This window comes from Triturus cristatus, chromosome 3_2 (assembly GCF_964204655.1).
Source record: "Triturus cristatus chromosome 3_2, aTriCri1.1, whole genome shotgun sequence".
NCBI classification, from domain to species: Eukaryota; Metazoa; Chordata; class Amphibia; order Caudata; family Salamandridae; genus Triturus; species Triturus cristatus.
In genome coordinates this window covers 1,000,293,979-1,000,308,758 of record NC_140584.1, presented here as the reverse complement: position 1 = coordinate 1,000,308,758, position 14,780 = coordinate 1,000,293,979, and the positions used below count along the sequence as shown (strand labels likewise).

General features: G+C 46.6%; 1 protein-coding gene across 4 annotated transcripts in view; it reads right to left on the bottom strand.

The window, feature by feature from the left end:
* Nucleotides 1-14,780, bottom strand: part of TAF15 (TATA-box binding protein associated factor 15) — a 481,601-nt gene that overhangs the window by 99,293 nt on the left and 367,528 nt on the right. For all 4 annotated transcript variants that reach the window (XM_085649621.1, XM_085649623.1, XM_085649622.1 and 1 more), the window contains one exon: nucleotides 11,056-11,154. In XM_085649621.1, coding sequence (XP_085505747.1) covers nucleotides 11,056-11,154 — 99 coding nt within the window. The remainder of the gene's footprint in view (nucleotides 1-11,055; nucleotides 11,155-14,780) is intronic.

Sequence of the window (14,780 nt, the reverse complement as noted above, 5' to 3'; positions counted from 1 at the left end):
TTCTCGGAATGTGAGGGCAGATGTACTCAGACAAAAAGGCCTCTGGTCTCCGGCGGAATCCAGACTCCACATCAATCTTTTGGAGCTCCAGGCATTTTGGCCGGTATTAAAGGCCTTTCTACCATACATCAAGGGAAGGCTAGTGCAGGTGTTCATGGAAAACACCACCACCATGTGTACTGCAACAAACAGGACGAGTGGGGTCGTAAACTCTTTGTCGAATGACCCTGTGCCTCTGGACATGGTTGGAATGTCAGGGCATATCCCAAGTGGTTCAATACCTAGCAGGCTCTCGGAATGCGTGGGCGACTAAGACGAAGATGCGTAGTGGATTACAAATGGCATCTCCATCCATAGGTGGTGCAAGGTCTCTTTAAGCAGTGGAGGAACCTGGGTTGGATCTGTTCGCGACCGCTGGGAACGTGCAATTTCAGCAGTTCTGCACGCTGGAGTTTCCAAGGCAGCTCACGCTCGTAGACTATTTTGTATCAAGGGAGCTCAGCCGTTCTGTATGCCTTTCCATCAATATCCCTCCTGTCCTGAGCTCTCAAGAAGATCAGAAACAACTGGGACCAAGTAATCTTTGTGGCTCCGGACTGGGATCGAAAGGTTTGGTATCCCGAGCTGTAAAGCATGGTCATCGGTCCTCTGGTCAGGCTGCCCCTTCGGGAGGATCTTCTGTCACAGCAGCAGGGGAGGGTTCTCCACCTAAACCCGTCAATGCTCCGACTTGCGTGGAGATTGAGCAGCAGCAGTTGACAGCTTTTGACATTCCGCCCAAAATCTGCAATGTTATCTTGGCAGCCAGTCATCCCTTTACCAAGACAGTATATGCCTGCTGTTGGGGAAAGTTTGTGGCATGGTGTGTGGAGAAACTGGTTGACTCTCAGGTTCTTCTCTTTATCCTTTCTCTTGGCCAGCAGGGCTCTGCTTTGGGCACCTTAAAGGGCTATATATTTATGCCATCTCAGCCTACCTGTGGTTGCCAGATGAGCCAACCCTCTTCAAATTCCCTGATGTGAATAGGTTCTTGAAAGGATTGCAAAATGTTTTACCTTCGCCTAATCTAGTCCTCACTTTTCTGCTGTGCGCTCCCTTTGAGCCCTTGTACAACTGTCCTCTCAGGCTCCTTATCATTAAGACAACTTTCCTGGAGGCAGTAACATCTACCCGGAGGGTCAGTGAGCTTCAGGCTTTGGCATCCAAGCCTCCAGACCTGAACATTTACCCAGACAATCTTGTTCTATTTATCAGAGCTTCCTGTCTGCTGAAAGTTGTCACTCTCTTTCGTTAGGCCAAACCATACCTCTACGTACCTTTTACGATCAGTCACATCCCACCACGGATGAGGAGAGTCTTAACCATCTGGAACCAAAAAGAGCTTGGTCGTTGTATTTTGACTGCACGAGACAGTTGCAGGTGGATGACCAATTCTTTGTTGGGTATGTCGGAGCAAAAAAGAGGAAGGTCATCCAGAAATGGGCCATCTTCCAATGGTTCGTGCTCTGCATTTAGATCTGCTATGCATTGGCCGGGATGCAACCGCCTGAGGGTTTGCGAGGTAATTCCATCAGAGATAAGGCTGCAGACATTGCGTTAGCACGCAGAGTTCCGGTCCTGGATATCCGCCAGTCAGCAAAGTGGGCTTCACTAAACACATTCAGGCAGCATTACTGCCTGGACTTTGCTAATTCGTTCCAGTAAGACTGTCTAGTGTGAAACAGTTTAGCAGATCCCCCTTTGAGGAGCTTTTGCTTGAGTATCTATTCTAAGGTAAGGAATATGCGGCTGGAAGTCTCTACGAGATGAACAAGTTACCTACCTTCTGTAATGCCTTATCTGGTAGAGGCTCTATCTAGCCACAGATTCCTTACCAATCCACCCATCCTCCCTGCTCTGTGATCGGATTTATAGGCTGTTACCCCTTCACGGCCCTAGCTTTTTACACCAGTGGTCAGTGTTCTTTGTGGCTCGAGGCGTGGAAACTCGCAAAAAAGCTGACGTCAGCATGCAGGGGTGTTACCTAGATAGGCACCACACACGTGGCAGATGACGCCATGTGGAGCCACAAGACGCCACCTACCGCCGTGCATGGGTACTGTTCACGAAAAAGATTTCGGACCCAGTCTGATGACTGTGGATAATTCTACCGTAAGGAATTTGCGACTAGAAGTTTCTATCAGATGTGTTGCTCTGTGTTGGACTCGTACTGTCTCAAAGTGAGTGATTGGAGCCACGAACACGTGACATCCGTGCATGCAGATGTCATTTTCTTGTCTCGTTCCCTTGCCATGGCCCGGCTGAACTGTTGGGGACTGTGTTCCGACCTTGAACATGAGACCTTTTTAGATGTTACAATGGTCATTCCACAAAAATTGAAAGTGGGAGGACAGTGAGGAATCTGCATTTAGATAGAATATTCCAAGAGCGTTATCAAAAGGTAAATTACGTGTTTTTCTGATGTGACCAACCTTCCTGTAGGACCTGGCTGTCAAGGCAGTAGTGCTTTGTAATCATCCATACTGCGGTCCAACTTGCAGCCTGGCAGATGTCAAGAACATGCATACCTCTATGGCTAACACAGTCACAGCGGCTTTGGCCCTGGTGGAATGCTCTCTAAAGCCACTGGAAGGTTTTTGGGCCACTGCATAGCAGGTCTTAATGCAGAGGACTATACACATTGACAGGGTCTTCCTTTAAACCTCCCTGTCCTCCTTTACGCTTGAGGAGCTGACAAAGAGCTGATCATCTACCCGGTGATCTTTCGTTTAATGATGTATTAGCTCAACACCCTCTTTGGATCTGGATGACTGAGCCTCTCATTCTCTTTCAAGAGATGAGGCAGAGTGATGAATGCAGGCAAGGCGACTGACTGGCCAACATGGAAGGGTGAGACGACCTTATAGAGGAAAGCCAACCCCACCTCCCTCCAGAGACCTCCACACCAAGTTGTCAGGTAAGAATATAGTGTATGTCGGTTGTCTGACAGCATCTCCAGCTCATTCACACAGCCTGCCATCATGATGGTGATATGGAAGACTTCAGTGTCATGAGCCTTAAGGAGCAACCGTACCTCAAATCAAAAAAGGGTGCACACATATGGAATCTCAAGGCTATGCAAAGGTCCTGTTGGTTTTGAGAAAACATGTGTCAAACAATTTATGAAGTGCATCAAAACCAGTGACTTTACCATTCCATCCATCCAAGTTTAGCACTGAAAGGGCAGACAACCAACCCTTTCACTGTGCCCACTGCAAAGCCTATCACTGAGTGGGAGGAGAATCACCGGAGGAGTTCTGGACAATTTGGTACCATTTAGGCATTTTGACAGACCTTAGTCACAGAGGACTACCTTAAAATGAGCACATTTAGGGTGCGTATGAAACCCATGAGAATTCTGGTCAATTCAATCTATTGATTTCTGTTTGACTCAAGGATACATTTTAGTTTAGTTCTGATGAAGACCTGCATTGATGTTTTTACTAATCATGTTGCATAAGGGTCGAAACAACAACGATTTACATATACAGCCGGTACTAGATCTTTAGTCAGGCAAGCAGCGGAAGAGATAAACCTGTACAGTTGGGACTTATGAGTTTGTTATAGACTGTCATTTTTCCAAATCTAGTCTGTTATAGCAACTTTGAGAAACCATTCTGTTTTTACTGATACTCACTGAGTCATTTGATTTCACCAATTGCACTGCATGAGCATGTTTTTTGACGTTATATTAGAAGCAGTCTTTTTTGTTTGTTTAATGTAATCTTGATACAATTGTACTGAATACACCAAAGGAACGTAAAAAAGAGACCCATGTGTGTTCTGAGTCTTTTTTTTATATTGAGTGTATTGAACAAGCTAAAGCAACGTGACACGAGACCTGTGTGTGTTCTTAATCATTTATGTAAATAAACTTAGCGAAAGATACACTTCCTCTAGTAGCAATGACAAAAGTGATTTATATAAAATGTATGCTTTTCTGAAGTGCATCACAAATAGTGACTAACCAAACAAGTTACTTACCTTCGGTAACAATATATCTGTAAGAGACATACATTAGTTATAGATTCCTTACCCAAGAATTACCCCCAGGCTGGATCCGGAGAAATGTTTTCGTTGCAGTATCCCTGCGCATCGGTAGGTGGCGTCGGTCGACTCTGTGTTGGCCATTGTGATCACTGGGATGACGTTGCGGTATCTACTTAGACGCCACTCTCGTGCGCTGACGTCGGTTCTTTTCACAACATTCCACACCAGAAGCGCAGAGCCATGCAAGACACTGACCACTGGTGCACAAAACTATGGCCCTGAAAGGGAGTCCCTTACCCTATAGGTCAGTTCGCAGAATGGAGAGGATGGGTGGGGCGGTAAGGAATCTATAACTAATATATGTCTCTTACAGATACATCGTTACAGAAGACATGTAACTTGTTCAACTGAAAGTTATAGATTCCTTACCTTAGAAAAGATACCCCAGCAATACCAACCCCGGAGGTGGGTCTGCGAACAAAGTTCACACCAGAAAGTCCTGGAGAACTGAACAGCCAAAGAAGCTGTCCAGGCAGTAGTGTTTCGTGAACGTGTGCAGGAATGCCCACATGGCTGCCTGGCAGATGTCACTGAGGGGGACTCCACGTCCTAAAGCAGTAATGGATGCCATCACCCTGATGGAATGGGCATGCAGTCCCACCGGAGGTTCCTTCTTTGCCAAGGAATAACAAATTTTGATGCAAAGAACGACCCACCGGGAGATGGTCCGTTTTCGCACTGCCCCATCTTTCTTGGCACCCACATAGCCAACAAAGAGTTGGTCATCCATCCGGAATTGTTTCGGCGATCCAGATAGAAAGATAGCGCATGTTTTGGATTCAGACGGTGGAGCGTCTCTTACTCCTTTGAAGGATGCGGCGGCGGGAAGAAGGTGGGCAAAGTGATGGTCTGTCCAATGTGGAAAGAGGTAACCACTTTGGGGAGAAAAGAAGGTTGAGTTCGAAGGACAACCTTGTCCGGATGAACAGCAAGGAAAGGAGGCTTAGAGGACAGAGCCTGGAGCTCACTCACCTTGTGAGCTGGGTCTGGTGGCTCTGTGGTCTACTGCTTCCACTACAGGGGCCTGTGTTCTACCTCATGGTCACAGGTTCAAATTCCGGCGGGTCCACTCAGCCTTTCATCCATCTGAGGTCAATAAAATGAGTACCATTGAGTTGGGTAACAATAAACATCTGTTATTCAGCCCCAAGATACCTATGGGTGAACGTGCGCTTTACAAATACACATTTTAAGAAAGGAAGAACAAAAGAAATAGGAGCAGACAGGGGATCCACAGCCTTTGCAGTGCACCGTGCCACAAATTTGTTCCATCTACAGGTGTATACTGTTTTAGTGGAGGGACGCCTGGCTGCCAAGTTAACATTACAGACTTCGGGAGGAAGGTCGAAAGCTGTCAATCTCCACGCAAGGAGGTGGAGGCTGGACAAGTTTCGGTGCAGGACCGTCCCTTGCTGCTGCGACAGAAGATCCTCCCAAAGAGGCAGTCTGATCAGAGGATCGATGGCCATGTGTAAGAGCTTGGAATACCAGACTCTTCGTGACAAACCCGGAGCCACAAGGATGACTTGGACCCGGTCGCGCTTGATCTTCTTCAGCACTCTGGGCAGAAGTGGTATAGGCGGAAAGGCGTATAGAAGACCACAACTCCACTCGTGACGAAAAGCTTCGTAGAGCGGGTGCCGCTGTGGAAATTCCAACGCGCAGAACTGCTGACATTGCGCGATCTCTTCGGTGGCAAATATATCTAATCAAGGCTCTCCTCACTGCTGAAAGAGGCTCTGCACCGTCTCCGAGTGAAGACGCCATTCGTGATCCATCATAAACTTGCGGCTGAGTTTGTCCGCCCTGGTATTCAGAGAACCTGTCAGGTGTTGAACCCCCAGAGACATGCCCTGATGTTCCAGCCATGTCCAAAGGTGGAGAGCCTCTTGACATAGGATCCACGACCCCGTCCTGTTTGTTGCAGTACCACATGGCAGTGGTGTTGTCCGTGAACACCTGCACTACTCTTCCCCGGACAGAGAGAAGGAATACCTTCAGTGCAAGACTAATCGCCGGAGCTCCAGAAGGATGATTTGGAGTCCGGACTCCACCGGAGACCAGAAACCTTTGATCTCCGCCTCTTCCATGTTGCTGCCCCACACCAGAAGCAATGCATCTGTGACCACTGTGAACTCTGGTTGGGGAAGGGAGAGGGATCTGCCGTTGACCCAATCCCGATTCGTTAGCCACCACTGCAATTGGTCTGCAGTGCCCCCCCCCCCCCCCCGAGATCTGGACGCAATCAGAAAGATTCCCCTGATGCTGTGCCCACTGGAACTTCAGGTCCCACTGCAGAGCCCGCATATGCCACCTGGCATGATCCACCAGCAGGATGCAGGGTCATTCTGACCAAAACCCGGGACAGAGGCTGAAACATCAGTATCATAGCCCAAATATCCCGGACTCGCTGTTGGGGAGGATAGGCCCAAAACTGCGCTCTGTCCAGAACCGCTCCTATGGAAAGGAGCTTCTGATAGGGAATGAGGTGTGACTTCGGCACATTGATAGTGAACCCCAGCGAATGCAGGAGGTCCGCCGTAGTCTGGAGGTGGGAAACAACAGCCCTGGGCAAACCCGCTTTCAACAGCCTGTCGTCGAGATAGGGGAAGACTGGAACCCCTGATCTGCGCAGATGAGCTGCGACCACCGCCGTCACTTTCGTGAACACCTGAGGGGCGCTGGTAAGGCCAAAGGGGAGCACTGTAAACTGAGAGTGCTTGTGGCCTACCATGAACTGCAGGTAACGCATGTGGGCCGACAGGATGGGGATGTGGAAATAGGTGTCCTGCAATTCCAATGCTACCATCTCCAGGGTCGAGGGCAGACAAGACCTGAGCCAATGTCAACATTTTAAACTTCTCCTTCTAGAGGAAGCGGTTGAAGTTCCTGAGATCCAAGATAGGACGCAGGTCTTTGTGCTTCTTGGACACCAGAAAGTAGTGGGAATAACAGCCACGACCTACTTCTGGGGCAGGAACTCGCTCGATAGCCCCCCTTCGCCAAGAGGGCTGTAACTTCCTGATTGAGAAGGGGCAAGTGATCCTCCGACATGTGATGAAATTGTGGAGGCGTGGATGGTGGGGTAGTCTCGGAGGGGAGGGAATAGCCCCTTCGGACTTTCCGCAAAACCCACTTGTCCGACGTGATGGTTCGCCAGTGGGGGAGGTGGATGCGGATCCTGCCGCCCACTGGCAACTGGTGGCCCTGAAAGGATGGACTACATGGATTTGAAGGCTGCTCCAGAGGGAACGCTGGTGGACTGGCCCGCCCGCTGGCTCCTGACCCACGACACTGGGTCCCATGTCCCCGACCTCGCAGAGGCTGAACAGTTTGTGCAGGCCTGTGGCTCTGGCGGAACGTGGGAGAAAAGGGCATCAAAATGTTTGCCTTGTAAGGAATCAGTGTCATGGGCACCAAACCAGGCAACAAATTTGTCCGAGTACCCTGGATGAACTTCGTAGAAAGGTGCCTGCCAGCAAAGATAGCACTCATCACCTCAATCAGCACTTCAAAACCATTTAGCTGCAGACAATTAATCTATACACATTAAGGTGTAATGTGTGGTAATTTGGATGCAGGACTGCTGCCCTACTGCTAAGACAGAAGGCCCTCCTGAAGTGGAAAGCTGCAGAAAGGGCAAATACCCAGGTCTCAGAAGTTGTGAGTTCAATATTCTATTGGCCCAGTCTGGAGAAAAGCCCCAATCTGCTATGATTGTAGTAGTAGCAGCACATGGTTGTAGATTTATTTTTTTCAATAACATGCAACAGCCTTCCTTTGATGGACAGCAGGAAGGCTTTTAGAGCCAAACAGATGCTTCAGCAGGCTAATGTGAAGCTCTCTGCTGGAGTGAAGAGGCCTCTGATCACCTCCCACCTCCAGTAGTGCCCTGAACTAAGGACAGATATGTCTGTCACAACAGTGATCTCTGGCAGGGAAGGGAGAGCAACCTGCCATGGGTGAGACTTGCACCTGACATCCACTACTGGAGATCCTGAGCCGTCTACCTTAAGATCTGAATGGAGTGGGATAGGCAGTCCACTGAAAAGCCCACTGTGTTTTGAGTTTCACTGCCAGGCACACATGCACCAACTGGCATTATGGAGGAAGAGGATGCACAAGGCCAAGAAGCCTGAAAACCATCCTCACCGATACAAAGTACAGATCATCGGGCTCATACTCTGAACGACTTGGACTCACCGCAGTGGAGCGAAAGCCTGGGTCATCCCTGAGTCCAGAACTACCCTTATGAATTTAAGTTTATGTGTGGGGAGGTTCAGGTGGGACTTCCGCTCAATCATAGTGAAGCCTAATGATGTAAAGAGCTGGGCAGTCATGCAGAGGTGGCCCACGACTGACTGTGGTGAACCCACCTTTAGTAGCCAACTGTGAAGCTACAGGAATACGTGTACTCCTGACCATCACTTTCATGAACACATGAGGAGTCAAGGTAAGGCTAAAGGAGAGTACAGAGAATTGAAAATGTTCCTGGCCCACCTTGAACTTCAGAGTTGCAGAACGAGTATATGAGAATTCGAGTCTTGCAAGTCCAGAGATACAATCCAGTCTCCTGCGTGTAGAACAAATGGAATCTGAGTCACTGTGTGCATTCTGAATTTGTCCTTGCACAGAAAGGACATCAACAGGCAAAGAGTCATGCTAGTCTGAGACCTCTATGCTCCTTCAGAATGAGGAGGCAGCATGAAACGTATCCTCTCTCTGAATCCAGAACCCATTTGATCTAACATTCTTTTTTTTAAAAAAATCTTTCCTTGGCTTTGCTTCTAAAGAGTGCCGCCCATGAAGAAAACATATGGAAAATTGCACCTGATGTCTTCTTGGGTGTACCCATGCAGTGGAAAACTATTTATGATTATCAGTGACATTCCTATAATGGCGAAACTCCTATTCATAGTAAAGTTCTCCTTTGAGGGCACGTTGGGTGTTCCTGCATTTAGCAATTCTTTTGCAACTGGAGAGAAAAAATTCATACGGGACTTGAAAATAAAAATCCCCTTCTGTACCCCCAAGCCACTGCCAAGGACAAGTATGCGCAAAACTGGAAATGTCAAAACTTGATGGAAACTGCATCTGGTTAAATAGAGTTATTTTGTAAAGAAAGAATCCAAAAATAAGTAAAGTTTTATTTTACTGTGTTAATTTAGAAAACCAAAATTAGAGTAGAGAAATGCTGCTTGTCAAAAGGGTTCTAGGATCCTGCATGCAAATAATCTATGAGGGAGTTGATGGGTCACAGTGCCAGAGAAGAAAGACTACACTAAGAAGAACAGTTATAACTAATCAGCATGCAATGATAGAATACCAATGGGGCAAAGATATACGAGACAGGGCAATGTATGTAGAAAGAGAAGATTGGGGTCAAGAACAGATCCCTGGGATCTATATATATATATCTATACATACATATAGATCTCTCTATCTATATCTATATCAATATCCATCAATATCTATCCATCTATATCTAACTATCCGTCTGTATCTATCTAACTATCCGTCTGTATCTATCTAACTATCCGCCTGTATCTATCTAACTATCCGTCTGTATCTATCTAACTATCCATCTATATCTATCTAACTATCCATCTATATCTATCTAACTATCCATCTATATCTATCTAACTATCCATCTATATCTATCTAACTATCCATCTATATCTATCTAACTATCCATCTATATCTATCTAACTATCCATCTATATCTATCTAACTATCCATCCATATCTATCTAACTATCCATCTATATCTATCTAACTATCCATCTATATCTATCTAACTATCCATCTATATCTATCTAACTATCCATCTATATCTATCTAACTATCCATCTATATCTATCTAACTATCCATCTATATCTATCTAACTATCCATCTATATCTATCTAACTATCCATCTATATCTATCTAACTATCCATCCATATCTATCTAACTATCCATCTATATCTATCTAACTATCCATCTATATCTATCTAACTATCCATCTATATCTATCTAACTATCCATCTATATCTATCTAACTATCCATCTATATCTATCTAACTATCCATCTATATCTATCTAACTATCCATCTATATCCATCCATCCATCCATCTATATCCATCCATCCATCCATCTATATCCATCCATCCATCCATCCATCCATCCATCTATATCCATCCATCCATCCATCCATCCATCCATCCATCCTCCGGATCACTACCTTTCTAAATTACAATGGGCAGCATTAGAGAAAATCGATTTTTTTACTGTACAAAGTGACATTTGTGCTCATAAGAAAAACTTTTCTTTTAAATGTTCAATTTTTCAGTGCTCTGGTGCTTTCACCTTTCTTCTCTGCATCTTCATGTCATCGCTTTCAGCTTTAATCTTCTTCTACTGTCTCACAGCTTTTCCATCCTGATCTTGGTGAAGACGTTTAACAACATTCAACACTGAGTTCTCAATCTCTCTTCCAAACCCAACAGCAGAAAAAGTTGTCTGAAGTTGGCAACTATATATTGAGGAACAGTGGGCTTAAGTCTCTTGTTACAGCTAGTCCTTAAGATTCAACCACTAGATGCTGGAATAATGCAGAGTATGTGAGACTAGAAGAGACTGATGCTGCTATGATATTGGCTGCACAAGAGAACAGCCTTATCAGGCTGGCAATCAACTACAGTTCTGCCGATTGGAATAAAATGAACCATATAGTCGCCTGTCACAGATATCCATAATATAATACAGAGATCCAGCCAGGGTTTTTTTTTTGCTGTGAAATCCGAAGTATAAGTAATGGCCTCTAACTAAACTTCACATGCAGGGTAGACTATCTTCACCTACATTTGATCAGACACAAACACCCCTCAATCATGATTTGTAAATAAAACCAGCCCACTAATGTGAGACGGTTGAAAGGCAACATGCAACAATAAAAAGATCTGACAAACACATTTATAACGCTTACCTCCACCCCCACGTCTGCCTCCACTGCTGCCACCTCTCATGAATTCAGCCCTCCTTGTTGCAAATGAAACTTTAATGATACTACCGTGAAATTCTTTGCCTAAAATAAATGGAATTATACAACATGTGATTTACAAAGTTTTCCTGAACATGATCTGCTAAAATATAGAACACAATGCATTGCATCATGTGCTGACAGATCAAAATCAGATCATAGAAGATGAATTACACATAACATTCGGCCTGCAAGTTAATTATGTCTCTTGATAAGTAATTTGTAAACGAAATTGCCATCAGCTGCTGATAATGTAAGAAGATGACCTTGAGAAGGGGGAGGGGCAACTTCCACCTACAGTCAGAGAAGCAGCAGTTATAACATTACGGAAACAAGACACAAACCTGAAACTCTGTTTATGATCTAGGCTATTGTTGCTTATAAGCACTGAAAATAAAATACTAGCAAAAATAGTAAGTAGCTAACAGACTGCAACCAGTGATGCCATAACTGGTGTTACCTAACCACGCTGGATTAACTGGACAACAATCCATTCTCCTTAGTTTGTGAACACTAAAAGCTATTCCCCATCATGTAGATCCAAGCTTTCTAGAGGTAGCAATACTGCTGGTTGCTGAGAAGGAACTTGACTCTTTGGAATAGCCTTTATGCTGGAGGTAATATGTTCAGCTGAGGTAGGTGAACTCTTCATGAAACTGAATGAGCGGCTTTAAACAGTGCCATGTGGCAGAGTTATTTTAACTTACCACTTGTATTCGTCTTGGGCCCAGAGTCATTGGTGGAGCTATTCAGCAACAGATGCTCACAATGCAGCATGTGGGTAAGGGTGACACCATAGATTGTGTCATTTCACACAGATAATATTATACATCCAAAGCCCAAATACAAATATCAATCCAATCAGTGATGTGGTTCTGAGGCTATTTTGGATTCTGCATCAACTGGGGAAAACGGAGGTGTTTCTGTTTATATGTACAAGCGAGGACTTATATGCAACTATTGTAAGAAAGTGCCTTCTTTCTGCATGGTTGGCCCCACTTTTTGCTGAACTGCTGATGTACTTTGACTGAGTGTGCCCTGGGATCCTGCCAAACAGGCACCCAGGGCCTATGTCCAATTGGCGCACTCTGGTCACAGGTCAGCCCCTGGTAAATGGTACCACCAGGGAGGCTTCTAAGGGTTGCCACCTTTAGAGGCCCTGTACCTCTACACAAACACACACACACTGCCTGTACAGGCTGCGTGTTTTGGTGCAGAACAAAGTGAAGAGTCAACATGGCTCACACCTCTGTGTGCCATGCCTGCAACCCACTGCCCTGGCATAGGTCAGCCATCCCTCGAGCTGGCTGCACTATACCAGTGGTGAGAGGGTTCATGTGCGCAAGCCCTGTACCCCTAAAGTGTCTAAGTCCCTTCTTAGACATTGTTAGTGCACTGCTGCCATTAAGAGTATATGGTGCTTGGAGTTTGTCATTACGAACTCCGCAGCACCATAATCGCTACACAGAAAACTGAGAAGTTTGGTACCAAACTTCTCAGCACATTAAACCCACACTGATGCCAGTGTGGGATTTAATGAAAAATGCACACAGAGGGCATCTTAGAGATGTTCCCTGAAAAATGACCTAACACTAGTGTCCAGGCTGAGAGGCTGCTCACCAGCTGCCACCATCAGACATGTTTCTGGACCCCTGGGTCGACAGCCTGCTGTTCTCTGGGGCCTGAAACAATGCACATCCTGGGACGAGGTGCCAAGCCTCCTCCCCCAGGATGGGCAGGGTCCACAAAGGGGAAGCTTCAAAGGCTTGCCACCTTTGTGAGTTTCCCCAGGCCACTTGCTGCTTTCAGCAACTGGTCCCCACTGGTTCTGACTCCCACTTTTGGCGGGAGAACCGGCGGGAAAAACAAGTGAGGAAGAGAGATGTGCCCACCTCTGCCAACTCACCCCTCAGGTGGCGGAGGCGAGGTGAAGCACAACTCCCAGTCCCCACCATCTTGCAGAAAGGGGGGACTCAGACAACCAGGAACAGACTCATGCCCCCCTCTCACTGGAGGGTGGCATAATATGGGGTGTACCCACCCCAGGGGAGGGACCCATTGGTCCCTGGCTTTTACCTACCTGTAATGCCCCTAAATCTAGAATTTAGGGGCACCCGTGAACCTTGCTTCCTCAGACAAGAAGAAACTACAAGAAGAGGAAGACGCCCACTGATTTGGCCCCAGCCCTACCAGCCTGTCTCCACCTCGAACCTGTTCCTGAAAAATCCCAGTGTGTCCTTCAGCCAGCAACCTCGAAAACCCCGGAGGACCTGCCTGACTTCAACCCCAAAGACCTTGGCTCCCGTGAACACCGGATTTGTTCATCTGCAACCTCTGGCTCCTGCCGGACACCGCGAATCCGCCCCACTCAGCACCCGCCGTTCACGGCCCGAGCTCGCGTGGTCAAACACCAAAAGGAGGTCCCCCCGGTGATCCTGACCCGAGATCTGGTGACTCCTGACCTGCCTCAAGCCGACGCCAGCAGCCTAAATCCGGAAGATTCCCCCAACCGCAACCAGGAGCTGGTAAGAAGGTCCGACCCCAAAAGGCACCCCTGCACCCGACGCGCCACGGCCTTGGGTGCCCAAACCGACGGTGCCTAACCAACCCCTAACTTCCCAACTTACCTCTCAAAGTAGTGATCGCACCCAGAAGACCTTTGTCCCCAAGCCTGCAGTGCCTTTGCAAACTGTAGGTTCCTCATTTAAAACAACAGGGCGCCCGACGTCGAAACAGCACCCTGCACTCGGCTGCCCTAGTGCCACTGAGGGTGCACCTTTGGTGCTATTTGTTTCCTGATTTGCCCTGAGCTAAAGTCCAGGAGCTTTGCTCCCACAACCAAGTGGCCTCCTTGCCAGCAGCCACCAACTGGAGGCCCTCTATCCCCCATTGGATAACACTGGGCCTCAGCACTCTGCACAGTGCCGCTGAGGGTGTAACTAGAGTGCATCCTTGACCCTTGGGGACCCCTGAGTCTACCCCCAGAACCTCAACTTCTACTACCAAATATTTACCTCAAAACCAATAACACTATTTTACACCATAGGATAACATTGGCTGTTTTTCTGTGAAAAGTTTCCTAAGTGTGGCGTTTGAGAAACTAAAGAAATTCTTCAAAATTGCATAATTTAACAAAAACGATTTTACTTACCTGTTTTCAGGAAATGTCCCGGGGTAGTATCTAGGTATACTAAACAGTTACATACCTGCTATTTTACTAAAAAGCCTATTCAAGTCTACGTACTGCATTTACTAAGTATTGCATTTCTCTGCATCCATACTGTAAATCAAACCAAAGTGCATATACAATTATCATTCAAACTGTATTTCAATTGCATTACTACTGTAAAGAATGTATTGCTTACCTGTCCCAGGCTTGCTTGGTTCTAGAAAATAAAATAACTAAAAGAATATTTTTATACAAAAACAATTGGTCTGAATTTCAGTCTTTGAGGGTGTACAACAAATGCTTAACACAGTCCTCTGATGCTGCCTTACTGCTCGACCACACTACCACGAATAGAGAGTGAGGTGCTATCTAACTTTCCCTCTGCCTACCTTTGGGGATCCACTGGACTCTGTGCACACTATACCTCACTTTGGTATAGTATATACAGAGCCAGCTTCCTACAACGTGCAGTCGCCACAGATCTTGGAGTCATGGCCTGACC